General features: G+C 55.7%; 3 protein-coding genes and 1 long non-coding RNA gene across 11 annotated transcripts; 3 read left to right on the top strand and 1 right to left on the bottom strand.

Moving 5' to 3' along the window:
- The first annotated feature begins 742 nt into the window (after positions 1-742).
- CLK2 (CDC like kinase 2) lies at positions 743-10,406 on the top strand. 4 transcript variants are annotated; one of them, XM_038543119.1, is made up of 13 exons: positions 743-901; positions 2,453-2,622; positions 3,770-3,998; positions 4,687-4,774; positions 5,126-5,192; positions 5,366-5,482; positions 6,290-6,456; positions 7,686-7,780; positions 8,475-8,604; positions 8,712-8,794; positions 8,954-9,033; positions 9,217-9,307; positions 9,869-10,406. In XM_038543119.1, exons 2-13 carry the CDS (start codon positions 2,453-2,455, stop codon positions 10,052-10,054), a joined length of 1,503 nt encoding a protein of 500 aa, XP_038399047.1. In that variant the 5' UTR covers positions 743-901; the 3' UTR covers positions 10,055-10,406. The 4 variants fall into 4 exon arrangements, with proteins under 4 accessions (XP_038399047.1, XP_038399048.1, XP_038399049.1 ...); XM_038543120.1 differs by having other exon boundaries at positions 4,690-4,774; XM_038543121.1 differs by having other exon boundaries at positions 3,773-3,998.
- A 312-nt stretch (positions 10,407-10,718) lies between these two features.
- Positions 10,719-15,062, top strand: SCAMP3 (secretory carrier membrane protein 3). 2 transcript variants are annotated; one of them, XM_038543124.1, is made up of 9 exons: positions 10,719-10,964; positions 11,294-11,371; positions 12,031-12,087; positions 12,174-12,294; positions 12,724-12,852; positions 13,293-13,452; positions 13,552-13,653; positions 14,222-14,339; positions 14,601-15,062. In XM_038543124.1, exons 1-9 carry the CDS (start codon positions 10,899-10,901, stop codon positions 14,745-14,747), a joined length of 978 nt encoding a protein of 325 aa, XP_038399052.1. In that variant the 5' UTR covers positions 10,719-10,898; the 3' UTR covers positions 14,748-15,062. The 2 variants fall into 2 exon arrangements, with proteins under 2 accessions (XP_038399052.1, XP_038399051.1); XM_038543123.1 differs by having other exon boundaries at positions 10,721-10,964; positions 11,965-12,087.
- Positions 15,063-15,600: 538 nt separating this feature from the next.
- On the top strand, positions 15,601-21,219 carry FAM189B (family with sequence similarity 189 member B). 4 transcript variants are annotated; one of them, XM_038543114.1, is made up of 12 exons: positions 15,601-16,347; positions 16,466-16,603; positions 16,735-16,845; positions 16,951-17,070; positions 17,229-17,336; positions 17,857-18,032; positions 18,161-18,260; positions 18,575-18,644; positions 18,826-19,380; positions 19,963-20,031; positions 20,117-20,370; positions 20,462-21,219. In XM_038543114.1, the coding sequence occupies exons 1-12, from the start codon at positions 16,123-16,125 to the stop codon at positions 20,633-20,635; spliced, it is 2,100 nt and encodes a 699-aa protein (XP_038399042.1). In that variant the 5' UTR covers positions 15,601-16,122; the 3' UTR covers positions 20,636-21,219. The 4 variants fall into 4 exon arrangements, with proteins under 4 accessions (XP_038399042.1, XP_038399043.1, XP_038399044.1 ...); XM_038543115.1 differs by having other exon boundaries at positions 17,860-18,032; XM_038543116.1 differs by having other exon boundaries at positions 16,547-16,603.
- On the bottom strand, positions 15,753-23,012 carry LOC119872567. Its single transcript, XR_005362374.1, has 3 exons — positions 22,883-23,012; positions 18,824-19,475; positions 15,753-18,684 (listed from the first exon to the last, which is right to left on the bottom strand). It is a non-coding gene; the product is annotated as an uncharacterized LOC119872567 (long non-coding RNA).
- Between the last annotated feature and the right edge of the window lie 1,220 nt (positions 23,013-24,232).

A 24,232-nucleotide genomic window follows, 5' to 3' on the forward strand; every position in this document is an offset into this window, starting at 1 on the left:
TATTTCTCATCCAGTTTGTCTTTATTTTCCACTCGGTTGATCTGCACTTCTCGCTCGACAGCGAGCGCCCCTCTTCCAGCACTGGGTTCTCTGTCTCTGCACCTCTCAAATCTGTCCTCCAACGGCTGCACCCCTGACCTCACGTGCATACGGTGTTTGCAGGACAAAGCGGGGGCCCTCCTTTGCTGTGGTTGGGAAGCCCAACTGCTTTAGGAACTGGATATTGGCAGGCCTTGCTGGAGGATCAGACCCCCGCCAAGCGCCGAGGCTCCGTAAACGACAACTTCCAGGTGCTCCCCACCTCCAGCTCCTCGACCCAGCTCGCAGTGTCAGCCACACCGGCGCCGGAACAGGGCCCAGACGGAGCACGCGGAGCGAAGGCGGCGGGGCGGGGCGGGACGCGCCCTGCCAGTTCCCCAGCACCCAGCGCCGGGGATCCCGCCCTCCCAGCCTCCGGTCGGCAGGAACTCCCGCCCCCGCGCCCCCGAGCCCCCCCCGGCGCTCCCATGGCCGCGCCCGCGAGCTACGCGAGGACGCGGCGGCGTGCGCGCCCCGGGGGGGGGTGCTGGGAAGTGGCGCGGACGTGCGTGCGTGCGTGCGTGCGTGCGCGCTCGCGGTGTCGGCGGTGGATCGGAGAGGCCAGAGCCGGAGACCGAGCTGGGATCGGGCCCCGGGCGGGGGCGGTGCGAGCGGCGCCGAGCGGACCCTGGGGGCGGGGACGGAGCCGGGGCGGGCGGGACTGGAGCGGAGCCCGGGAACGAGGCGGGAGGTCCCAGGGTTCGGGTCGGGGGGGGGGTGGAGCCGCACTTCGTCGCCGCGGGGGTGCCGGGACTCCGGCCGCAGTGCCGCCGCCATCACGGACTTCCTGTGGGACAAGCGCACGGGCCTCGCCGCCAGAACGGTGAGCGCGCGGGCCGGCGGGCCGCGGGGCCGCGCGGAAAGATGGCGACGGCGGGGCGGGCGGGGGCAGAGTTGGGTTGGGGGCCCGGCGGCGGGGCGCGGGGCAGGGAAGAAGGCAGGGCCCCGCTGAGCGGCGGAGGTGAAGAGCGGGGAGGTGAGGCGGAAGACCGGCCTGCCGCCCTCGGACCCGGGAGGACCTCTGGGAGGTTTGGGAGGGGCCGGAGTTGGGGAAGGGGTGATGGAGCGGGGATGGGGTGGGGGGTGGGGGGCCGCCGGGTTCCCGGGAGCCTCTGCCAAGAGTTTGCGTCGCAGAGTTGGTTCGATTCTCCGAGTGAGGACGGAGGGCCGGGGGAGGTTTCTAAGTTGAGAAAGGTGAGCTGGAGATGCTTCCGGTTGAGGAGGGGCGGTGAGCAACTTTGGTGGCGGTGTGTCGTGTGGCAAGAGGAGATTTCTATGGCTGTGCTACACACAAGGTTGATGACATGGGAGAGCCCCCTGCTTGCATTTTTGCTTACAGGCCTTGCTAAACCAGGACCAAATCAAGTATCGCCCCCTCCTCTGCTTGAGGAGGTCGGGAAGCAGAAGCTCAGAATGAAACCCAGATGTTAGAGTCATTAGGCCTTTCCACACCTAACCACCCCGCCCCCCGCCCCGACTTCTGTCCCTGGGCCTTTTTAATTTTATTATGTTCTCATATCCTTATCTTTCTGTATTGTGATAGTGATTTGTCTCCCATTTTTTTCCTTTAAGGAAAACAGTCATTTGTGCACCATGCAATTCCAATCCCAGTAACTAACTGGAAGGGGGCCAGCTTTTAGCCAAGTAGTGCTGATATTAATTAAAAACCAGTTATCGTGTACTTCCTAAGCACAAGAGGGGAGCAGCCAAATAGGAAGCTGAGTACAGCTTGGGGCCTCCTATACTAAAAACTTTTAAGGTGGTTTTGGCCAGTGATGTGAGAGATGATTAAGACTGTTCAAGAGGTGGGACTCAAATCCCTGGAACTTGCTTATATGTGGCATATGCTGCTATGTGTACAAGCCTGGTAAACTGGATTCCTGCCCACAGGACACAGAATGGTCTGGTTGTGAAGACAAAGATACACTTTTAATAATTGTAAAACATCGATCATGATAGTGTGTACCAAAGTGTTATTCTGTCAGTTTTGAGGAATTCACCCTGGTTACAGACATAGTTTAGATGCCATGCAGGGGAGGACTGTGGCAGTGTCTATCTGTTACACAGGCCCACCTGAAATGAGCCGTAGCCCAGACCCAAAGGTCTTCAGGGAGGCAAGTTTGAGGAGAGTCAGTGGAGCAACGCTGGTGGGGAGCTGGGGGTGGGGAATTATTATTCCAGCAGTTAGTGGGTAATATATACTCCACTAAGGAGGAGTTGTGAGCACAGGGAAGGCCAAGGAAGTTGTAGGTCATAAAATGAGAACTAGAAGAGCAGGAAGAAGCTTAGCCTCTCCAGAGCAACCAGGCCTTGGAGGTGAATTCTGAAAACTCGGAGCTTTTCCCCCACTATGTCTGTTTTTCCTTCTGTTCAGATGCCTCATCCCCGAAGGTACCATTCCTCAGAGCGAGGAAGCCGGGGCAGTTACCATGAACACTATCGGAGCCGAAAGCATAAGAGACGAAGAAGCCGCTCCTGGTCAAGTAGCAGTGACCGGACTCGGCGGCGCCGGCGGGAAGACAGCTACCATGTCCGTTCCCGGAGGTGAGGCATCAAGAGGAGACCCTCACATTCAGGGGCACTCACTTGTTTATTTATTAAACAAAGATTTTTTGGTTATATGCTGAGCAGGTGGGGTAAGGTGACATTCAGGGTTGGTAACCGAATAAGTCATTTGCACTGTAGTGTTAAGATTGTTATCGTAGGGGCACCTAGGTGGCTCAGTGGTTGAGCATCAGTCTGCCTTCAGCTCAGGTCATGATCCTGGGGTACTGGGATCGAGTCCCACATCGGGCTCCCCATGGGAGCCTGCTTCTCCCTCTACCTCTGTCTCTCATGAATAAATAAAATCTTTAAAAAAAATTTTTTTTTTTTTAATTTTTATTTATTTATGATAGTCACACAGAGAGAGAGAGAGAGAGGCAGAGACATAGGCAGAGGGAGAAGCAGGCTCCATGCACCGGGAGCCCGACGTGGGATTCGATCCTGGGTCTCCAGGATCGCGCCCTGGGCCAAAGGCAGGCGCTAAACCGTGGCGCCACCCAGGGATCCCAAAAAAATTTTTTTTTACTTATTTACCAGGCATCGCAAGAAAAAAAATCTTAAAAAAAAAAAAAGATTGTTATTGTAGAAGTGTATAGTGAGGGGCTGAGGAAGCATCCAGCGGGTTTGATTGGAGTGGGACAGGATGTGCAATTCAGGGAAAACTAATAAAGGACATGCCATCAAAGTTTGTCTGAAGGAATCAAGAGGATCAGGCAAAGGGACAGGAGGTGCAGAAGGCTATATATGGTCTAGAGGTAGGTAATGACCTAATAGACGAGACAGAGTTAGATCTGCATGGTTTTAATAACTTAACAGCATGTTGTGTGGCAGGGGCGGGTTAGTTTGCCGCAAAATTGGATGTTAGTCAAGCAAGGCTCGGGAAAGAAATGGCTCTTTGCTCCACTCAGTACATCAGTGGAGGGGAGAGGAGGCCCCCAGAGGCAGTTGTTCTGCCGATGTCTTTTTAGAGGTCTCGGTGACCTGGGGATGTGAGGATCCTCCTTGGGCCTCAGAGTGACTTCATGAGGGTCTGAGAACAGGTTTTCCAACATTACCCTTTTTCCTGATGGAAGGATGACCGGTCATATCATGTGGCAAGGAATATGGCTGGAACAGAGGCAGGTGACGGCTGTTTGTTGTCCGATAGCAGTTACGATGATCGCTCGTCAGACCGGAGGGTGTATGACCGGCGGTACTATGGCAGCTACAGGCGCAATGGCTGTAGCCGAGACCGGGGAGAAGCCTACTGTGACCCAGACTACCGGCACTCCTACGAGTACCACCGGGAGAATAGCAGTTACCGCAGCCAGCGCAGCAGCCGGAGGAAGCACAGGCGGCGGAGGCGGCGCAGCCGGACATTCAGCCGCTCATCTTCGGTGAGTGCCAGTCTGGGCCCTTCCTCTCCCCACTCTTCAGCCCTCTAGGACTCTGGTAAGTCAGACGTATCCTTGTTCTCAGCTGAGTATTGGGGCATAAACGCTGACGTGGGCACTGAGTCTGTCTGCTCTCTCAGAAGCTCTCCAGCTCCTAAAGAGTCCTGGAATCTGCTCTGGAGATTAATGGGCGCAGAGCATCTGTGAACCCCAGTGCCCTCCTTGGCATGCTGGGCTTCCTGTATTGGGAGCAGCTCCTGTGTCCCAGAGGCTTCCACTCTTTAGTGGGGACCTTGCTTGTGAATAGCCTCTTTCCCACAGGCTCTGGGCTCCACAGCCCCCTCAGTAGGTGGGCTTGGGTGGGGGCAAAGGGAGATCTGTGCCTGCCTGGTAGGGCACTGTGTAGAGCATGGGGTTGGGGTGACATTGGCAACGACACCACTTCTCTGCTCTGCCCGTTCCTCTCCCGGTTCCCGTTTTGGGTTTGGGGACTTGGGATTATGCGCCGCTCTCTCTTCTCACCCCGATCCGCCTTACTGCATCTGACGTGTTCCCTTCCACTGTCCCCCATCATCGTCTGTCCCCCCTGGCTGGGCGCCTGTGACCGGTGACCCCTCCACCACCCACCCCGCCTCCCTCCGGCCCCCGCTCCGACACCTGGCTTGCTCCGACCCCCCCCGCCCCCCGACAGCAGCACAGCAGCCGGAGAGCCAAGAGTGTAGAGGACGACGCTGAGGGCCACCTCATCTACCACGTCGGGGACTGGCTACAAGAGCGATGTACAAGCCAAATCGTAACAATCCTATAGCCTGTAATGGTCCCATAGCCATCCTAACGTCCTAAGCCAACCCAAGTCACAGCCTCTTGCCTTTCCTCAGTGGTGTTGTTTATCTGGGTGGTTTGAGTTGCTGTTGAGAATTGATCTCTGCTGTCCACTCCCAGCTCTCACGGCCCCTGGGTTAAAGGTGGTGGGAATCATGCAGGGGTGTTCTTCCCCTGTGACCATCTGTATCTGTTCCCCCTTCCTTCATCTCCTCACCCCAGGTTGCTGTACCCCTTTTTCTTCCAACTCAGCTCATTCCCCACCTTCTCTCCCTCCCTCTCCCCGACCCTGCTGTTTTTCATTTCAGATGAAATTGTAAGCACTTTGGGAGAGGGGACCTTCGGCCGAGTTGTACAGTGTGTCGACCATCGCAGGTAACTAGCGCCTCCCTCCTGGTTCCCTACCTGCTAGGCATAAAGAGCCAGTGTGGGTTATCTGGGGCTTTTTTGCTGATGAGCCAAAGGTAGGGTTTCTTAATCCCTGGACAGCCCCCATTGAGTCTGAAATGTTTTTGACGACTGAGCAAAAACCTTCTGGCACCCTGCAGGGGTGGGGCCCGAGTTGCCCTGAAGATCATTAAGAACGTGGAAAAGTACAAGGAAGCAGCTCGACTTGAAATCAATGTTTTAGAGAAAATCAACGAGAAGGACCCTGACAATAAGAAGTAAGCAAGCAAAGGAGTATGTGGGAAGTCTGAGAGGCTCCACTCCTGTACAGGAAAACCTTCCTGGCCTGGCTGAAGCAGGCAGGGGAGTTCTAGACCTCGTCCATTCATTCTTTTGTTCATCATCTTAGACTAGTAGAATGGTAGGGCAGAAAGGGAGGGTCTGACATTCTGTAATCCGTTTCCTTTGTTCTCAGGACAATTAGATTGCTCTGCAGTCTGTCCCTAGTCCGGGATGGCTTCTGTAGAGCTGTGCCCTGGAAATGGCCCTGACACTGAGAATTAGCATTTTCATCAAAAAGTCATCTGAGCTTTTAATGCCTAGAACTGTGCTGATGAGACCCCAGACATATATATGTAGTATTTGTGTCCTTGTACTTTCTGCAAGTTAAATGTAGAATAAGGCCATTAAGCAAAGACATGAGACGATAGTATAAACGTGGGCCCGCTGGTGGCTGGTGGTGAATAAATTTCAGGAGTGGGAGCTGGGGTCAGTGTTTAGGAATGACAGTTTGCCAATTTAGCATCCACACTGGAGCCTGGCAGCCAGCTCTTTGGCCAATGGAATTGTTTTAACTATTTAAAATGACGTAGGAAAGTGGCTTAAAGCTTGGTGGATAGTATCTTTCTTCTTGGGTCTGCCAAAAAGGCTATTCTGTAGTTCAAGTGAATTTTGTTGGTAATATTAACTGGCATGTTCTTACACAAGCATGTGGAATCAACAGCTCTGCGGTCCCTCCTTGTTGGAGGGGTGGTGGGCAGATGGGAGCTCATCAAACATCCCTCTTCCCTCACTTCTCTTCTCAGCCTCTGTGTGCAGATGTTTGACTGGTTTGACTACCATGGCCACATGTGCATCTCTTTTGAGCTTCTGGGCCTTAGCACCTTCGATTTCCTCAAAGACAACAACTACCTGCCCTACCCCATCCATCAAGTGCGCCACATGGCCTTCCAGCTGTGCCAGGCTGTCAAGTGTGAGTAGGGTGGGTCGAGGTAGACTCTGGGCAGCCCCTACCTCATTGGGCCTCTTTTGTGTCCGTTTAAACTGGTGGAGCCCCTAAACTATCAACTGGATTATCTGTAGTTCTTCGCTGTCAAGTGGACAGCTCCTGCACTTGACTGCTTGACCAAGGTCCTCACCATCACTGATTAGTTTTTTTCCATATGCAATCTAACAGGAGCTGGAAGAGAAAGCCTTTGAAATCAAAGCATTTACCTCTTTTTCCCTTCATTTCCATTCTTCACAAAAGTGTTAAGTTAGGCTGCAAGCACAAAGAGACAAAATGATTTCCCAAGCTAGATGTTTACATTTGTCTGAGCTGAAGTGCTCTTCGTTTCCAGCAGAGCAAGTGGAAGCAGGGACTTCCAAGGGACAACCAAGGGTCCAGGTGGGGGATCCAGACAAGTACATGGTTCCTCTTGGGTTTTCATAACTGAAGTTTTACAGAGTTAAATTCACAGAATGTCAGATGGCACATATGTCAAAAGACAAAAATATAATGAATGGCCAACTTCTTTTTTTTTTTTTTTAATTTTTATTTATTTATGATAGTCACAGAGAGAGAGAGAGAGAGAGGCAGAGACATAGGCAGAGGGAGAAGCAGGCTCCATGCACCTGGAGCCTGATGTGGGATTCGATCCCGGGTCTCCAGGATCACGCCCTGGGCCAAAGGCAGGTGCCAAACCGCTGCGCCACCCAGGGATCCTGGCCAACTTCTTTTTTATTTATTTATTTATTTATTTATTTATTTATTTATTTATTTACTTACTTACTTACTTACTTACTTACTTACTTACTTATTTATTTATTTATTTATTTATGATAGTCACAGAGAGAGAGAGAGGCAGAGACATAGGCAGAGGGAGAAGCAGGCCCCATACACCGGGAGCCCGACGTGGGACTCGATCCCGGGTCTCCAGGATCGCGCCCTGGGCCAAAGGCAGGCGCCAAACCACCGCGCCACCCAGGGATCCCCTGGCCAACTTCTTATACATCAGTTGACAATTACATTTGTGTCTTACGTTGATAAGTGTGGGGCATCTTAAACCAGGCATTTCATCTGAATATAGAGTAGAGAACAGCCTAGTGATTCTGGACCTGCCTCCTCACCAGCTTTGACTCAAGGTGACCAAGCTTGGGGTCACTGGTGCCAGTTAACCCTGGCCACCTGGACCCACCCTGACTTGGCCTTCTGCCTTGCAGTTCTCCATGATAACAAGCTGACACATACGGACCTCAAGCCTGAAAATATTCTGTTTGTGAATTCGGACTATGAGCTCACCTACAATTTAGAGAAGGTAAGAGGGACAGGCAGCTATGCCATCCCTTTATTGTAGCTCTTTTCCTTCTTCCCTTTTACTTTCTCCCATATTCTCTCCTGGTCTGGTCCAATATAGTAAACCAGAGTACTAGTGTAGATTGAAAGGGAGAGATTGACGAAGACTTAAACTGGAAGAGAACTGGGAAGGAGGACCTCAGATAACTTTCCAACAGAGTGCAAATGCTTTTTTTCTCTGTAAGGAAAGCTCAGTTCTCTTGACCTGTTTTTGGAAACACTGTATACCAGTCACTTAGGAAAAGTCCAGATACACAGGGACTTGCATGTTATGCCATGATCATTACTTAATCCTTTCCCACTTCTAAATTATCTGTGGGATATGGGGGAAGCTCTCAAGCAGATTCCCCGGTGTGTCTGGAAACAGGTCAAGTTGCTTTTTTTTTTTTTAAGATTTTATTTATTTATTCATGAGAGAGACGGGGTGGGGGTGGGGGTGGGCAGAGACACAGGCAGAGGGAGAAGCAGGGAGCCCGACCTGGGACTAGATCCCAGGTCTCCAGGATCATGCCCTGGACTGAAGGCGGTGCTAAACCGCTGAGCCACCTAGGCTGCCCTCAAGTTGCTTTCTTTAAGGCCTGAAAGCACTTTGGAGAATAATGGTAGAGTCTTGGTCTAAGGTGGCTGGGTCCATCCTCTTTCTGCTGTGCTCCTAGAAACGAGATGAACGCAGTGTGAAGAGCACAGCTGTGCGGGTGGTGGACTTCGGCAGTGCCACCTTTGACCACGAACATCACAGTACCATTGTCTCCACTCGCCATTATCGAGCACCAGAGGTCATTCTCGGTACGCGGGGTTGAGTGGGGAAACAAGGCTGTCCAAGTATGTGTGATTGGTTGTTGGGGAAGGCCCCTCATCATCCATAACACCTTCTGCCTCCCATTCCCACCTAGAGTTGGGCTGGTCACAGCCTTGTGATGTGTGGAGCATAGGCTGCATCATCTTCGAGTACTACGTGGGCTTCACACTATTCCAGGTAAGTGGTGGGGTGTCTTATATAGCCACGTGATGTTCTCCTACCTGGCTTCCTGTCGTCTGCTGAGGACATGCCTGCTTATTCCATGTTACCTTCCTAAAAGCCAGTCCTCAGCAACCTGTTCCCACTCCCATGCTTGGTTCTGTCTTTGTTTCCCAGACCCATGACAACAGAGAGCACCTAGCCATGATGGAAAGGATTTTGGGTCCTATCCCTTCCCGGATGATCCGAAAGACAAGGTGAACTTTGGGCAGGGGGTACTTAAGTCTTCCTTTTCTCTCCACAATATTCGTCTATTTCACATCATTTTCTTGTTTCTTTGACGCCTTCCCTCCCCCCAGCTACTCTCAAATGGGGGAATAAGGGAAGTATCCCACAACAAAAGGAACCTCCTGATCCCTCAACCTCCCCTTCCCCTCTAGGAAGCAGAAATATTTTTATCGGGGTCGCCTGGATTGGGATGAGAACACATCGGCTGGGCGCTACGTACGAGAAAACTGCAAACCACTGCGGGTGAGCCAGGCAGGGTTGAGATAGTGCCTACCGCCGAGAGGTTATTTTCTTCCTAAGGTGCTTTGCCCCTGGAATGCACCTCACAAGCAGAGTTAGGAAGGGGGGAAACTGAAAGAATACCGCTTTGGTCAATAGAAGAGAGATAAGAGGGAGTGGTTTTGTGGAGGGAAGGAAGTTAGACGGACACGTCTTTCTTGAGTCAGACGGACATGTCTTTCTTGAGTCAACCAGAGATGAAAGCAATGTCCTGGATTCTTGAGGTTAGAAAAGAATAAACTACCTTTGAAGAGGTTATATTTTAATGAGCTAAAGAAGATTCATGAAGTTGACAAGGATTAAACAGAAATTTCAGAGTATGAAGGAGTAATTGTGCTAGTAGGAAGGTAGGTTGAGCAGTAATACCAGAAATGCTGGTCACGTTGTGCCCGTGGTAAGGTAGTATTCATGATAGTATTCATAATGGCAGAGCCTTGGTCCTTCGAGATTGAAAGCTAGGGCCTTGAAGATAAAAACGGGACTTAAGGCATTGTGCCTCACCTTTTTCCTGCCCTCCACCACCAGCGGTATCTGACCTCAGAGGCAGAGGAACACCACCAGCTCTTCGATCTGATTGAAAGCATGCTAGAATATGAACCTGCTAAGCGGTTGACCTTGGGTGAAGCCCTTCAGCATCCTTTCTTCGCCCGCCTTCGGGCTGAGCCACCCAACACCAAGTTGTGGGACTCCAGTCGGGATATCAGTCGGTGACGATCAGACCCTGGGCCCCCCTGCATCTCCTCCAGCAGTGGGTGTCCAGTCCAGGACACTGGTGCTTTTTTATACAAGAGAACAGAGCCGGAGCCTGCCCCTTCCCCCGGCTCCTTGTATACCTGTGAATATGTGAAATAGTGTACATACAGAAGAGCTTGTACCTGTTGCGCCCTCCCCGGCTTTGTACAGAGCTGTTCCGTCCTGCACATTTCCCACCCTCCCCTGCCCCTTCACAGTGGAGTTGGACAGGGGCAGGAGAAGAGAACCAGGTGACACCTATCCCGTGTTTTATAAGGAATTTTGTACAGTCTTTGTGAAATAAAAATGACGTGCTTCATCGGACCCCCCACCCCTGGAGTTTGAGGTGCTGGAGGCTGGGCCAGAGGGCTGGGAAGATTGGCAGCCCTTCGGAGTTTATGCGTGAAGGGAGTCCATCTTACCCTCCCGAGCCCACGGCCCGCGGGTCCCGTTTGTCTTGGGAGGGTTGTGCTCGTGGGCGGGGTGCTTCGCCGCCGCGGTCCGGTGCGAACCCGGGCTAGCCAGAGGCCAAGGCAGGACTCCCGCCGGACGTCTGGGCGGGCTGAATCCCAGCCGCGGGGGCCGCCGGGAGCTGTAGTTCGGGCGTGGGCGGGGCTTGGCGTCACGTGGGGGTGCTTCCGTCTTCCCCTGTACCGGGGCGCAGGCGCAACCCGCCGCCGCTGCGGGGATCCTCGGGGTCCTTCCGGCCTTCGCGGCCAATCCGTGCAATCCGAGCGGGCGGACCGGGAGGAGCGGAGGGAGCTGCCGCCGCCGCCGTGCAGGGGCGTGGAGGGCAGGGGCGGCTCAGGCCGCAGTTGCAAACATGGCTCAGAGCAGAGACGGCGAAAACCCCTTCGCCGGGCCCAGCGAGCTTGACAACCCCTTTCAGGTGATGCGCAGGCCTTCCTTGGCTAGTTCGGTTGACTCTTCTTGGTTCTGGACGGGCTAACTTGTATTCCCATTCCTGACATTTGTTCCGGGGAAGGGCCGCCACGTGGGGGTGACGGTGACTCCAGACCAGTGAGCACCCTGGGGGCGGGCCGTGCCCCTATAAGGAGCTGGTGCTAGCAGTGTGGGGTGAAGGATGGAGGAGCAAATGTTGGGACAACAGCGTGGCCTCCAAGATGCAGTGCTTGGAGCCACCGGCATCAGAAGAGGCCCGGGGAGTTCCCCCCAGAGGCACTAGGTGCCAGCTGAGCCCCGGCCCTCTGCCCGCAGGACCCAGCTGTGATCCAGCACCGACCCAGCCCGCAGTATGCCACTCTTGACGTCTACAACCCTTTTGAGACCCGGGAGGTGAGATTCGGGGGAACACAGGATGGCGGCGAGGGGAGGATATGCCAGTGAGCCCACTCTCTTGGGAAACACAGGACTTTCCTGCATGCAAAGGACCTTAGCTCCCTGTGGAGGCCTGTCAGCTTTGGTTTACCTAACCTTCCTGGAGATGGAGGGCCAACCATTCCATTTGAGCTCTGAGCATCAGTCCTGGGAGGATCTAGAGACTGGCAACGCCTGAACCAAGGCTGTGTCTGGGGAGGCTTCCTTGAAGAAAATAGTGAGGCTGGTAGGAGTTGAGAAAACCAATTATGCTTAGGTGTGCATTCAGAGGGCGAGGGATGAGAAGGACCGGACCTGTTGGTCCTACAGAACAGAAAATGCTAAGAGCTTTAAAAAGTGAAGGGGTTGGGTTGGGTAGATGAGTCCTGACTTAGGGATAGGATGTGCAGGGTGACGCTGGCTGCCCTAACTTGGGGAACAATTCTCTGACAGAGGTTTGACTCTGGGGGAGAGGTTGGGGAATGGGTTCTGGAGCTGAAGTTACTCAAGCAGACTCTAGATACCTGCGTTGAGAGGGATTGGATGATCCTAAAGTCTAACAAAACCAACAGCCCCCACTGGCCTATGAGCCTCCTGCCCCTGCCCCGTTGCCTTCACCTTCGGCGCCCTCCTTGCAGTCGTCAAGAAAGCTCAGCCCCACAGAACCCAAGAACTATGGCTCCTACAGCACCCAGGTAAACAGGGTGTGCGAGTAGGGGTGGGGGCGTGGGGGCTAGACCTGGGCAGAGGACTCATGTCTCCCTCTGCACTTGCTGGGCAGGCTTCAGCTGCTGCAGCCACTGCTGAGCTGCTGAAGAAGCAGGAGGAGCTCAACCGGAAGGCCGAGGAGTTGGACCGGAGGGAGCGGGAACTGCAGCATGCTGCCTTGGGGGGCACAGCTGGTAAGGGGGCTCTTTGTGGGGATGCATTTGGCACTTTGGAAGAAGCAAAAACAGCCTAAGAGCATGGACTCTGGAGCCACGTTGCTGAGTTTGAATTTGGGTGCTATTATTTATTCCTTAGGAACTCTTAGGTAAGTTACTTCATCTTGAGAGTCTCAGTTTTTTTACTTGTAAAACAAAGATAACATTTGTACCTGTTTAACAGGATTTTTGTGGCAATTAAATAAGATCATCCGTACAGAGTGCTCGGCATCATGCCTAAAAGTTGTAAATGTAGTATATACCATCAACAGTAGTCGTGCTCTCCCTCATCTCCTCAGACCCCAATTGGAGACAGAAGAGAGGACTTGGGCAGAAGGGAAGGGGTGGTTGCTTTCTTGGTCTCTGCCTCACATCTGGGTCTTCCTGCTCTCTTTTTCTGCCTTACAGCTCGACAGAACAATTGGCCCCCCCTACCTTCTTTTTGCCCAGTCCAGCCCTGCTTTTTCCAGGACATCTCCATGGAGATCCCCCAAGAATTTCAGAAGACTGTATCTACCATGTACTACCTCTGGATGTGTGAGTAGCCAGAAGCCTTTTTTGGAGGAAGAGTAAAAGTAATGACTTTACATCTTTTCTGCCCTGGAGCCCACCCACCTAGAACTCAGCATTTCATCTCTGCTCAGCTTTTGAGTTTAAGGCTAGTTTCTCCAGGAATTTTCCTGGGTTACTCCTTTCATAGTACATAAAACCTGTTCTCCCATCTTCTAGAAAGCACATGTTCTTATCTCCTTCCCCTTTCTTTGTCCTCCTACGTAAGTGTTTTCTGAGTCCTTTAAATGTTTTTGCAAAGGTGATCATGTGTGATAGGAATCTGTCTCCACTGTTGAGGATTTTGTGAAAGCAGAAGCTTCCTTTTGTTACTCTGCCATAGTTTGGTGACTGTCGTGTGATGGACTCATACAGGAAGGAGCTGCCTTTGCAGCCTACGCTCAGTGTCTTGTACCTCTGTCCCTTAGGCAGCACGCTGGCCCTTCTCCTGAATTTTCTTGCCTGCCTGGCCAGTTTCTGTGTGGAGACCAGCAATGGCTCAGGCTTTGGGCTCTCTATCCTCTGGGTCCTCCTTTTCACTCCCTGCTCCTTTGTGTGCTGGTACCGCCCCATGTATAAGGCCTTCCGGTAAGTTCAGACGTGGGGGTGGTGGAGAGCCCAAGATGAGCCCGTCTGTTGCTCCTGCTCTCATTCTTTTCCCACTCTCCCCATTTTTTCTGCCCGCAGGAGTGACAGTTCATTCAATTTCTTCGTTTTCTTCTTCATTTTCTTCGTCCAGGATGTGCTTTTTGTCCTCCAGGCCATTGGCATTCCAGGTTGGGGGTTCAGGTCCGTGAGGCTGCTGTCCACCCCCCCAGCCCTTCCCCTCATTCCTCTAGACCAAGTCAGCACTGAGTACTGGGGTAGGAGTTGTTCAGAAGAAGGTGTGGTTTTTATTCTCAGGAGGTGCCAGTTGAATGAAAGAAGCAGGATAGAAAGGGCCCAGTCAGAACTCTAGACAGGCCTAGCTTTGGGGACGGGGAAAAGCACATGCGGTCAATCAGAGAAGGCTTCCTAGAGGAAGTAGGAGTAAGTGCTCTTTAAGAGGGCGCAGAGACTGCTCAACAAAAGGTCTCTTTGGACTGAGGATAGCTGGGAGCTGATTGTTCACAAGCTGGAATTAAACTTTGAACAGTAGATGTGGTCTGGGATTGTGGTACTTGGAAAGCTGCCCAGCGGTGGGAGGTGGGGGGAGTGACTCCTGGTGAGATGGACCAACGGGGGGCGGGGGTGAGGGACGGGGTGGGGGGGTGGGGAATAGGGTAGGGCCGTTTGGCAGGGGGTACAGAAGCTGGGAGGACAGAGGCCCTGCTGGGAGCCACCCTCTTCACTGCCCCCTGCTTTCCCCTCCTGGCAGTGGCTGGATCTCTGCTCTGGTGGTGCTGAAGACCAACACGGCTGTAGCTGTGCTCATGCTCCTGGTTGCCCTGCTCTTCACTGGCATAGCTGTGCTGGGAATTGTGATGCTAAAGCGGGTGAGGGGCTGTGTAGAAGGTGGGGCCTGAAGAGTGAGATCATGTGCCCCTAGGGGCCTGGCTGGGTCACTCTGGAAGAACTTGGGAGGGCCTGGCCGAAGATGTGCAGGTTCTCAGCTAATGGACCTCTCAGGGAGTGTGTGTTGGGAGGGAGGGAGCCAAGAAGGAAAAGTGAAAGCAGCGGTGAGTGAGTGGTGGTATTGTAGGCGTTAGGTTGGGGTGGAGGCGGGCACAGCAATCATCTCTGCCGTCTACTTGCAGATCCACTCCTTGTACCGCCGCACAGGTGCCAGCTTTCAGAAAGCCCAGCAAGAATTTGCTGCTGGTGTCTTCTCCAACCCCGCGGTGCGAACTGCCGCCGCCAACGCAGCCGCTGGCGCTGCCGAAAATGCCTTCCGAGCCCCATGAGCCCTGGCAGGGATGCCCTGGCCCTGCCACTGGAGGGAGCGCACTTAGCCCCCATCCCTGAGGGCTCTGGGGCTTGGTGAGACATCCGTCACTACTTGGGGTCTCCTCTCATGCCCCCAGGTCCGCAGCCATAACTGCTGACCCTGACTTAAGGGTGTGGGGAGCCCACTGTGACCCAGTCCCGCTACCCCTGCCACCCCATCGAATAGGCCACACTACTGCCACCTCTCACACACCCCAACCCAGCTTCCCTCTGCTGTGCCAAGGCTGTTGCTTCGGTTATTTAAATAAAAAGAAAGTGGAACTGGAACTCCAGCCCCCTTTCCGGAATTTTTATTGAGAACCAGGCATTTGGAAGACAAAAGGGAGTGCGGCAGGGGCAGGGACCGGAGCGGAAGCAGAATGAACTCCAGGGGAAGGTCGGGTAGGGCTTGGGAGCCAGCAGACGCTGCGGAGGGCGGGGCGGCGGGGCTGGGCGATTCCGCTCCACACCCGGAAGGTGCTGCCGCCTCTGCTCGGGACGCTGCAGGCCCAGGGCCCCAGAGGCTGGGCGGGGCTGGGATCGGGCCCCAGGCCCGGGGAGGCGAGCAGAGCCCCCCCTGCACCAGGCCTGCGGGCGTACGTGGGCTCCTGGGGCGCCCCACCCCTGCCGTCCGCCCCCCTGTACCAGGATCGCGGGCAGATACTGGTTCCCGGGGTGCCCTGGCCCGCCCCGCCCCCCTGCGCCCGGCCTGCGGGCCGACGCCGACACCCCGGGTGCCCCGCGTAGCCCCGCCCCGCCCCCCTGCACCCGGCCTGCAGGCCGACGCGGACTCCCGGGGTGCACCGCGCAGCCCCGCCCCCGCCCCGCCCCCGCCGCCGGGCAGGACCTGCTGCCGCCCGGGCTGGGGAGCGCAGCGTGTCGCGGGGAGCGGGGCGGGGTGCCCCGCAGCCGGTGGCGCCCCGGCCTCTCCCCGACAGACGGTCTCGGACCCCAGGACCCCTCCCCTCTTCCTTCCACCCTCCTCGCCTCTACCCTCCCCGCCTTTCCCCGGGTTCCGGACCGCAGCTGCTCCTGGACCTGCCCTTCTCGGCGCCCCTGTTCTCCAGGGAGATGCGATGAGCCGGCGCCCCAGCGACCTCATCGCCGTCCCGGGCACGGTGCCCGTCCGGTGCCCGCGGTGGGGAGGGAGCGCTCCGCGATCCCTCCGCGACGCCCCTCCCTTGGGCCCCCGCCCAGCTGGATGCTCTAGGCCATGCCCCAGGGGCCCCATCCGGGAGGTGGGTTCTAGAGCAAAGAGGGTGGAGAGGAGGGAGGACGGGGCCTTGGGCGCCTCTGAGATGTTCCCAAGCGACAGTGGAGGCCGAGCGAGGCGCAGGCAACCGGGCAGCAGGCATGATGCCCTCGCCCAGTGACTCCAGCCGCTCGCTGACCAGCCGACCCAGCACCCGGGGCCTTACCCACCTCCGCCTCCACCGACCCTGGCTGCAGGCCCTGCTCACGCTAGGGCTGGCCCAGGTGCTCCTGGGCGTCCTGGTGGTCACCTTCAGCATGGTGGCCTCCTCCGTCACCACCACTGAGAGCATCAAGAGGTCCTGCCCATCTTGGGCTGGGTTCTCGGTGAGTTGGGTGCACAGTCCTTGGGTGGGGTAGGCTCCTGGGGCCCCACCCCTCCATATTAGCTGCCAGTCCAAATGCTGGCCTCTCCTTCTTCTTCTGGGCTTCTGTCTTCTTACAGGGCTGGGCACGCCCTGTGGTGAGGGGCTCACTCATGTGCCTCCCCCTTGCCAGGCTGAGCCTGTACCCACTCTGTCCCCAGCTGGCGTTCTCCGGGGTAGTTGGCGTTGTGTCTTGGAAGCGGCCATTCACTTTAGTGGTAGGTGTTGGGATCTGGTGCCCACTGGGAGTCAGGTGCCCAGGACCGGAGGGGATGCCCACTTATGCCCCCGAGAAGAGAACTGGCCTGAATGAGGGCTCCAGCCCTGAGTGTGCACCTGTTTCCCCCAGATCTCCTTCTTCTCCCTGCTTTCCGTGCTCTGTGTCATGCTCAGCATGGCTGGCTCTGTTCTCTCCTGTAAGAATGCTCAGCTGGCCCGAGACTTCCAAGACTGCTCCATGGTGAGACTGAGGAGGGAAAGCCTGAAAGAACTGGTGGGGGGAGCTGTGCAGGACACCTGGGTTTGTCCTGACTCGGGCTGCTTCACCCTCCTCACTGCCACCCAGGAAGGAAAGGTCTGTGTGTGCTGCCCCTCCGTTCCCCTCCTCCGGCCCTGCCCAGAGTCAGGCCAGGAACTGAAAGTTGCCCCTAACTCCACCTGTGACGAAGCCCGAGGAGCCCTCAAGGTGAGCGTGCTCTCCCTGCCTCATTCATTCTTTTCTCTCCTATCATTCTCCTGGCTTTCACTTTTGCCTCCCCTTCTGGGGTCCTCAGGGACCCAGAACTGGTGAGAGTCACCCCTCCCTAGGCCCCGCTCACATCCCTCTTCCACTCTTGCTTTCAGAACCTGCTCTTTAGTGTCTGTGGGCTGACCATTTGTGCCGCCATCATCTGTACCCTCTCAGCTATCATCTGCTGCATCCAAATCTTCTCCCTGGACCTCGTGCACACGGTGAGGGGGCCAGGGTCAAAGCCGAGCAGGTGTGATGGGGGTAGGGATGTGTGTGTGCTGGGATTGGGCTTGAGGGGATGGTGGCTACAGTGCTGGGCTTCTGAGCACCACTTATTAGGCAGTATAGCGTAGGGATCTCTAGTGTATATATGTGTCTACTGTAGGGATATTTAGGTGGTCCAAGGAATGATGAGGAGGAGAAGGACGGGGAGTGAGAGAATTATGTGATGCTAGTCGGCGCAGAGAGGGAACCTTAGACAATGGGACTGCCCTTGGGTGGAGTCCAGAAGATCCTAGATGGGGACAAGGATAAAGAGTTGATGTTGTAGTGGGGGCAGAAGGCAGGTGGCAGTTCTGAGTGGAGGTAAGCCCATAAAGTGGAGGACTTTCTAGATGGCTGGGGCAGAGAGGAGCCAGTTTTGGCTGAGGAAGAGGGCAGGGCCAGGAAAACATGGAAGATTTTGGGAGCCTAGGAGCTGGACTCCCAGAAACCAGGCTTGCTGACCTGCTTGCTCCCCAGCAGCTGGCCCCTGAGCGCTCAGTCTCTGGCCCTTTGGGGTCCCTGGGCTGTGCATCGTCGCCCCCAGCCCCTCTCCTGCACACCATGCTGGATTTGGAAGAATTTGTACCACCAGTACCCCCTCCGCCCTACTATCCCCCAGAGTACACCTGTAGCTCTGAAACAGATGCGCAGAGGTGAGACCTGGTGGGTTCCTACTGGGAACTGAGGAAGGGGGCTGGGGCTGCAGCCTGGACTGGTGGGGAGGGAGCACTGTGGATTAGGAATGCTTCTCCAAGCTTCTTACTCTCCCTCATTTTGCCAGCATCACCTACAATGGCTCCATGGACAGCCCAGTGCCCTTGTACCCTACCGACTGCCCCCCTTCTTATGAGGCTGTCATGGGGCTACGAGGAGACAGCCAGGTGAGAGCAGGGCTTAGGGTGGGCTGGGGAGCTGGGGAGAGAGCCTGAAAAGCTGAGGGAGCTGCTGTCGCCAGACAGGGAAACAGCAGTTGTCACATCTTGATAGCACCAGCACATCCATGGTCATCTTTGGTCTTCCCTGGAGCCTGATTTGGTGGGGGCAGGGGTAGGAACTATTACTTCTATTTTACAGATGTGGAAACTGAGGCCCACATAACTGACCTGTACAGAGTGGCCAAGCGGGCCTGAAATCTCGGTCTTCAGAGTTCTGTCCATCACACCAGCTGGCCCCTTGACACTTGTATTTTCTGCAGGCCACTCTGTTTGATCCTCAGCTTCACGATAGCTCCTGCATCTGCGACCGCGTGGCCTCCATCGTAGATGGTGAGCAGAAGGCCGGGAGGGTGGACTCCGGCTGGGCTGCCTGGGAGAACAGAGGTGGGTGGGGCCGGGTTGGGGGTTTCTGGACTTGACCAGCACCCCCTCAGGGTGGGGAAGAACTGGAGGTGGAGTGGCCCCTACTGGGTTTCTGATGCCACCCCGTGCCCACCGCCGCCACTCACAGTGTCCATGGACAGCGGGTCTTTGGTGCTGTCAGCCATTGGTGACTTCCCCGGGGGCTCCAGCCCATCAGAAGACTCCTGCCTGCTGGAGCTGCAGGGCTCCGTGCGATCCGTCGATTACGTGCTCTTCCGCTCCATCCAGCGCAGCCGAGCTGGCTACTGCCTCAGCCTGGACTGCGGCCTGCGGGGCCCCTTCGAGGACAGCCCCCTGCCTCGGCGGCCCCCGCGGGCTGCCCGCTCCTACTCCTGCTCTGCCCCTGAGGCCCCACCGCCTCTGGGTGCCCCCACGACCGCCCGCAGCTGCCACCGGCTGGAGGGCTGGCCGCCCTGGGTGGGACCCTGCTTCCCCGAGCTGAGGCGGCGGGTCCCCCGCGGAGGCAGCCGGCCCCCAGCCCCCACAGCCCCTCCAGCCCGCGGTCCCACTCGCCGCTTCAGCGACAGCTCAGGTTCCCTCACCCCCCCGGGGCAGCGGCCTCCTCACCCGGCTCCTGCGCCGCCACCGCTGCTGCTGCCTCGGTCCCACAGTGACCCAGGTATCACCACCTCCAGCGACACCGGTGAGCACCCCACACCCCTCAAGGTTCAGGAGGGGGCAGGCAGGGCAGTGAGAGGGCCCGTGGTACCCCCAGGCCTCAGGGATGCTGTGAGGTGCCTGGGGAGGAAGAAAGGGCCAGGTCACTCCTGCAGTAGACACCTCCTAAAGCACCATCAGTAGCCGAGTAGCCAAGAGAGGAGGACAGTTTTCTGAAAACACATTCCACAGCTCACAGCTGGAACTAGTTAACCCTCAAGCCTCGGCTTCCTGACTGTTAATGGGGTGTAGCAGCAGCCTGCAGCCCAGGTGCTATAGTTACTGAGGAATGAGGTGATACCAGGAGGATCTGAGCACTGGCACAGAAGGTGCTCATCCCTGCCCTAAGGCATCAGGTATCAGGCAGGTGGAGCACACAGCCGCCAACGAGTGCTTTGGCCCCTGTGTCGCTGGGCTCTACCATCAGGTTTCTGGCAGACGTGGGCAGAGGTGGTGCCTCCTTGGTTGAGGATGGAGTGTGGGGGCTGGGCTTGAGTCTCTCCAAGCAGGGCTGTGGGTCGGTGGGCGTATCCACAGGGCACCTCCACTCCCTCCCTCTACTCCCCAGCTGACTTCAGGGACCTTTATACCAAAGTGCTTGAGGAAGAAGCTGCTTCCGTTTCCTCTGCAGATACAGGTCAGGCCTGTGGTTGGGGGTGGGCAGGGAGTGCTGCCTGGCCCTTTGTGCACCTCCTTCCCATCTTCCCTCTTTCTCTCTCCAGGGCTCTGCTCTGAAGCCTGCCTCTTCCGTCTAGCCCGTTGCCCTTCGCCCAAGTTGCTTCGTGCCCGCTCAGCTGAGAAACGGCGCCCCATGCCCACCTTTCAGAAAGTCCCCCTGCCCTCCGGCCCTGCACCCGCCCACTCCCTGGGAGACCTAAAGAGCAGCTGGCCAGGCCGGGGCTTGGTCACTCGTTTCTTTCAGATGTCCAAGAAGGCCCCAGACCCCAGTGGGAATGGGGCCCATGGGCTTAAGCAGGTAGGAATTATGGGAATCTGGGAAGATACCTAGGAAAGCCTGGAGCTTCAGGCTGAACCACACTGATGCCCTGTCCTGTGCCCCCCTCTAGGTGCCCCGGAGCCCATGGGGCCGGCCAGGCCGAGAGAGCCTCCACCTTCGCAGCTGTGGTGACCTGAGCTCCGGCTCTTCCCTGCGGCGCCTCCTGTCTGGCCGCCGGCTAGAACGGGGTACCCGCCCCCACAGCCTCAGCCTCAGTGGGGGCAGCCGGGAGACTGGACTCTGACCTGGGCTTCTTGCTACTCTGAACATATCCAGATGAATGCTGGGGCCACAGGCACCAGATGGTTGGGACCAACAACCTCTAGCACCCCATGCACTGGCTGACACAAAGAAACCCGCTGAACACCCCCCGAAGTATACCTTTGCCTCCTACCTCTGGGGGCTCCTGCTGCTTGCCTGGGCCCCTCTGGACTGGGAGAGCTTCTGTCCTGTGCTGCATGGGTATTCAGGCTGTTGAGGGGGAGAGACCCCTGCTTACAGCATTGGAAGAGGAAAATAAAAGTCCCATCCCCTAGCATGAAAGCTCTCCGATTCGACAGGGACTCTATAGCCAGGGCAGAGGCATATCCCAGTGCTTCAGCATACAGGGCCGTGTGCCTGTGCGATGGGGTGGTAAGACATGAAGAGTCAGAGAAATCTGGGTGGCTCTCAGCTCTGCCTCGTCTAGCTGCATGACCTTGGGCAAAGTATTTAACCTCAATTGCCTGCTCTGTAAAACATTGTGAAGATGAATGTTTGTTTGTAAAGCTCTTAATATACTAAATAAGTCCTCAATAAATTTCAGTTTTCCCCTTCTCTTCTGGATCATTCTTTGTCACCACTGAAATTTGTTCATAGTTATAGTTATGACTCATAGTCATAGTTAAAACCTTCTCAAGGAAAAAAAAAAAAAAACCTTCTCAAGGGTTGCCTGGGTGGTTCAGTAATTGGGCATCTGCCTTTGGCTCAGGGTGTGATCCCGCAGTCCCAGAATTGAGTCCCATATCGGGCTCCTTGCATGGAGCCTGCTTCTTCCTCTGCCTGTGTCTCTGCATCTCTCTCTCTCTCTCTCTGTCTCTCATGAATAAATAAAATCTTAAAAAAGGAAAACTCTCAAGACATTTATTTCCAGCTATCTGTATCTGTGCTCCTTTTCATAGTGAAATGTTTTCTCCCTTCCCTCCTCTTCTTGGAACACTCCACAGTCAGGCTCCATCCCATCTCTCCCTAGGCACTGCTCTTGAAAAAGTGTTCAGTAACCAAAAAAGGTTTCAGACTCAAAGGCCATTTCTGCCTGCATGTCACTTGACTCCTGAGAAACATTTAGCCCAGGTAATCCACATTGTTTCTCTTGAATTTTGCCCTTTCTTGTCTTTGAAGTAATCATACACTCCTACTTTCCCTCTCCACACTTATTGGATTTCCTTTGGCAGCTCCTACACCTCTGCTGGGCTGTTGTGATGCTGGAGAACCCCAGGGCTTTCCCCTTGGCCCTCTTCTGTTTTCTGTCTGCCCTCTGCAAGTGTCCCTATCAAAATCCATGGCTTTAAGTACCCATCTACATGTCCATGCATAACTCCCTCCTTGATCCCTCTCCAAGAGCTCCAACATCCAACTTGACAGGTCTGCCTGGGTCTCCAATGGTCACCTCAGACTCACCATGGCCACAGATGAACCCTGAGTCCCATCCTCAGCACCTGTTCTCATCTCAATAAACAGCACCACCATTCACCCAGCTGCACATTTCAGAAGCTTGGGAATCGTCCTGATTTCATCTTTTCCCTCATCCAACACCCCCACTCCTCTCCTGAATTCATGAATTCAGCTGTTTCACCAGCTACCTAGGGAGGTTCAAGCCCCTCTCCTTGATCCCAGCCTCTTAACTATTTCCACTCTTCCTAAAAATCTCTCCCCTTGGCAGAGTGGTAAGAAATCATGTCACATCAAGGTGTATCTGGATACTCTCCAAACTCCTGAGCAGGCTATGGTCAGCTATAGCCTCTCTGCTCCAGCCAAATGGCCTCACACAGAGGCTTGTGCACCTGCTCGTCCCCTACGCGAACCGCTGCGCCCCGCAGCTGTGCCCTCGTCACCTGAGCGCCGGGCACCAGTCATTCTGTCAGTGCCACGTTTTTCTGAGCGCTCAGCACTATCTAGGATTACCACTACCTAGGGCAACCTCTTGCTGGCGTAGCTCGCTGCGCTGGGGTAACAGTGACTAGAAGGGCGAGGCGAGGCGGGGCGGGGCGGGGCGGCCACCGCGGGGAGGCGTCAGGCTGCACAGCTTCTTCAATAATTCACAACCTCGAGCGGGTCAGGGCGCGGCCGGACAACAACTCGGGGTAGGAGGAGGCGGAGACGGGGGTTCCCAGAGGGGCAGTTTCTGGGCACTGAACATTCCCGGTCCCGAGGCTCCCTGAGAACCTCCGGGATGCAGCGGAGCCTCGCAGGGCGGGACTCGCTGAGAGAATCCACCTACCCCGCCCCTTACCGCCAGCTAGCCGCCCAGGCGCATGCGCGCTTCTTGCCTTCCGCGCCCTCGTTCGCGTGAACTCCCGAATACGCTTGCGCCCGATCTGAGATATGATTGGTCAGCGAGAGCAGTCCATCCCAACGAAGACCAATGGACGTGCGGAAAGGGCCCGCTTCCCGCCTCCCAGCGACTCGAGGCCCCGCCCCACCGCCCCGCGCGTCCCGCGGCTGCGCATCGAGGGGCTGCGGCTGGGCTGGTTGCGGGCTTCGTTGTGCTGAGCTCCCGGCAGTCTCCCCACAGCGTGGGCGGCGCAGGGGTTTCCCTTCGCCTCCGGCTGACGCTTTGTGTCCCCTCTGCGGCGGCAGGCGTGTTGGATTCATTTTCCCCTCCCTGAGTTTGGAGTTCCCCTTTTCATCATCGTTGTTATTAATTGTAGGAATGGCCCTCTTACACTAGTGGAGAGTGGATGCAATCTTTAAATGCTCTCCATCCGCCTGTTTTTTTGAGAGGTGCAGTGGGAAGCTCATAATTTATCCATTCTTGGGGATCCCTGGGTGGCTCAGCGGTTTAGCGCCTGCCTTCAGCCCAGGGCGTGATCCTGGAGTCCCGGGATCGAGTCCCACATCAGACTCCCTGCATGGAGCCTGCTTCTCCCTCTGCCTGTGTCTCTGCCTCTGTGTATGTGTCTCACATGAATAAATAAATAAAATCTTAAAAAACAAAATAGATTCTTTAGTCATTCGACAAACGTACACCGAGCACGGGACCAGCGCCAGGCTCTGCTGGCGGCGGGGATGGGGCCCTGACGGGCGTGCCAGGGCTGGGGGGTGGGGCGGGTCTGCAGAAAGAATAGGGCGGGCCTGGGAGGGGGAATGGGGCGGGGCCAGGAGAGGGACTAGGGAGCCGCTGGGGATGCGGCGGGGCCGCGGTGGGCGGGGGTGCCAGGACACACTTGTCACTACACTAACAACGGGCTTCCCCACTGGTAGGATTCATTACAACCGTGTTAAACTGCCCATGACAGGTAGGGCTGTGAGCTTGTATCACAAGCATTAAGCATTAAGGAGTCCGACTGGAGGTGAAGTGCACTGCTGAAGGAAGAGTCTGGGGAAGGGATACAGAACAAGGGGGAAGAGGCTGGTCTTCCTGCCTTGCAGCTGCTCCTTTCAGTCAGATTTCTACACAGCAACCAAAGTGATATTTTGAAAATATAAATCTAATCTTGGCATTTTCCTGCAACAAACTCTCCGGTGAATTTCCATCTTAGAACAAAATTTAGACTCATTATGTGGTCACCAATTTGGCAACCAAGCTTTTCCTCCAAACTCCTCACTAGCCCCCTCACTGGCTCTGTCCAGCATGCTCTAC

Source organism: Canis lupus, chromosome 7 (assembly GCF_011100685.1).
Source record: "Canis lupus familiaris isolate Mischka breed German Shepherd chromosome 7, alternate assembly UU_Cfam_GSD_1.0, whole genome shotgun sequence".
Classification (NCBI taxonomy): domain Eukaryota; kingdom Metazoa; phylum Chordata; class Mammalia; order Carnivora; family Canidae; genus Canis; species Canis lupus.

What these genes read in the sequence shown, in the direction of transcription:
- CLK2 (XM_038543119.1), top strand. Translation starts at nt 2,453, where the DNA reads ATGCCTCATCCCCGAAGGTACCATTCCTCAGAGCGAGGAAGCCGGGGC. An exon ending in GCTGTGCCAGGCTGTCAAGT is followed by an intron (nt 6,457 to 7,685) that starts GTGAGTAGGGTG and finishes TCTGCCTTGCAG; the next exon opens with TTCTCCATGATAACAAGCTG. An exon ending in TCACCTACAATTTAGAGAAG is followed by an intron (nt 7,781 to 8,474) that starts GTAAGAGGGACA and finishes CTGTGCTCCTAG; the next exon opens with AAACGAGATGAACGCAGTGT.
- SCAMP3 (XM_038543123.1), top strand. Translation starts at nt 10,899, where the DNA reads ATGGCTCAGAGCAGAGACGGCGAAAACCCCTTCGCCGGGCCCAGCGAG. An exon ending in ATGGCTCCTACAGCACCCAG is followed by an intron (nt 12,088 to 12,173) that starts GTAAACAGGGTG and finishes CTTGCTGGGCAG; the next exon opens with GCTTCAGCTGCTGCAGCCAC. An exon ending in CATGTACTACCTCTGGATGT is followed by an intron (nt 12,853 to 13,292) that starts GTGAGTAGCCAG and finishes TCTGTCCCTTAG; the next exon opens with GCAGCACGCTGGCCCTTCTC.
- FAM189B (XM_038543114.1), top strand. Translation starts at nt 16,123, where the DNA reads ATGATGCCCTCGCCCAGTGACTCCAGCCGCTCGCTGACCAGCCGACCC. An exon ending in CATCTTGGGCTGGGTTCTCG is followed by an intron (nt 16,348 to 16,465) that starts GTGAGTTGGGTG and finishes GTCTTCTTACAG; the next exon opens with GGCTGGGCACGCCCTGTGGT. An exon ending in CGTGGCCTCCATCGTAGATG is followed by an intron (nt 18,645 to 18,825) that starts GTGAGCAGAAGG and finishes CGCCACTCACAG; the next exon opens with TGTCCATGGACAGCGGGTCT.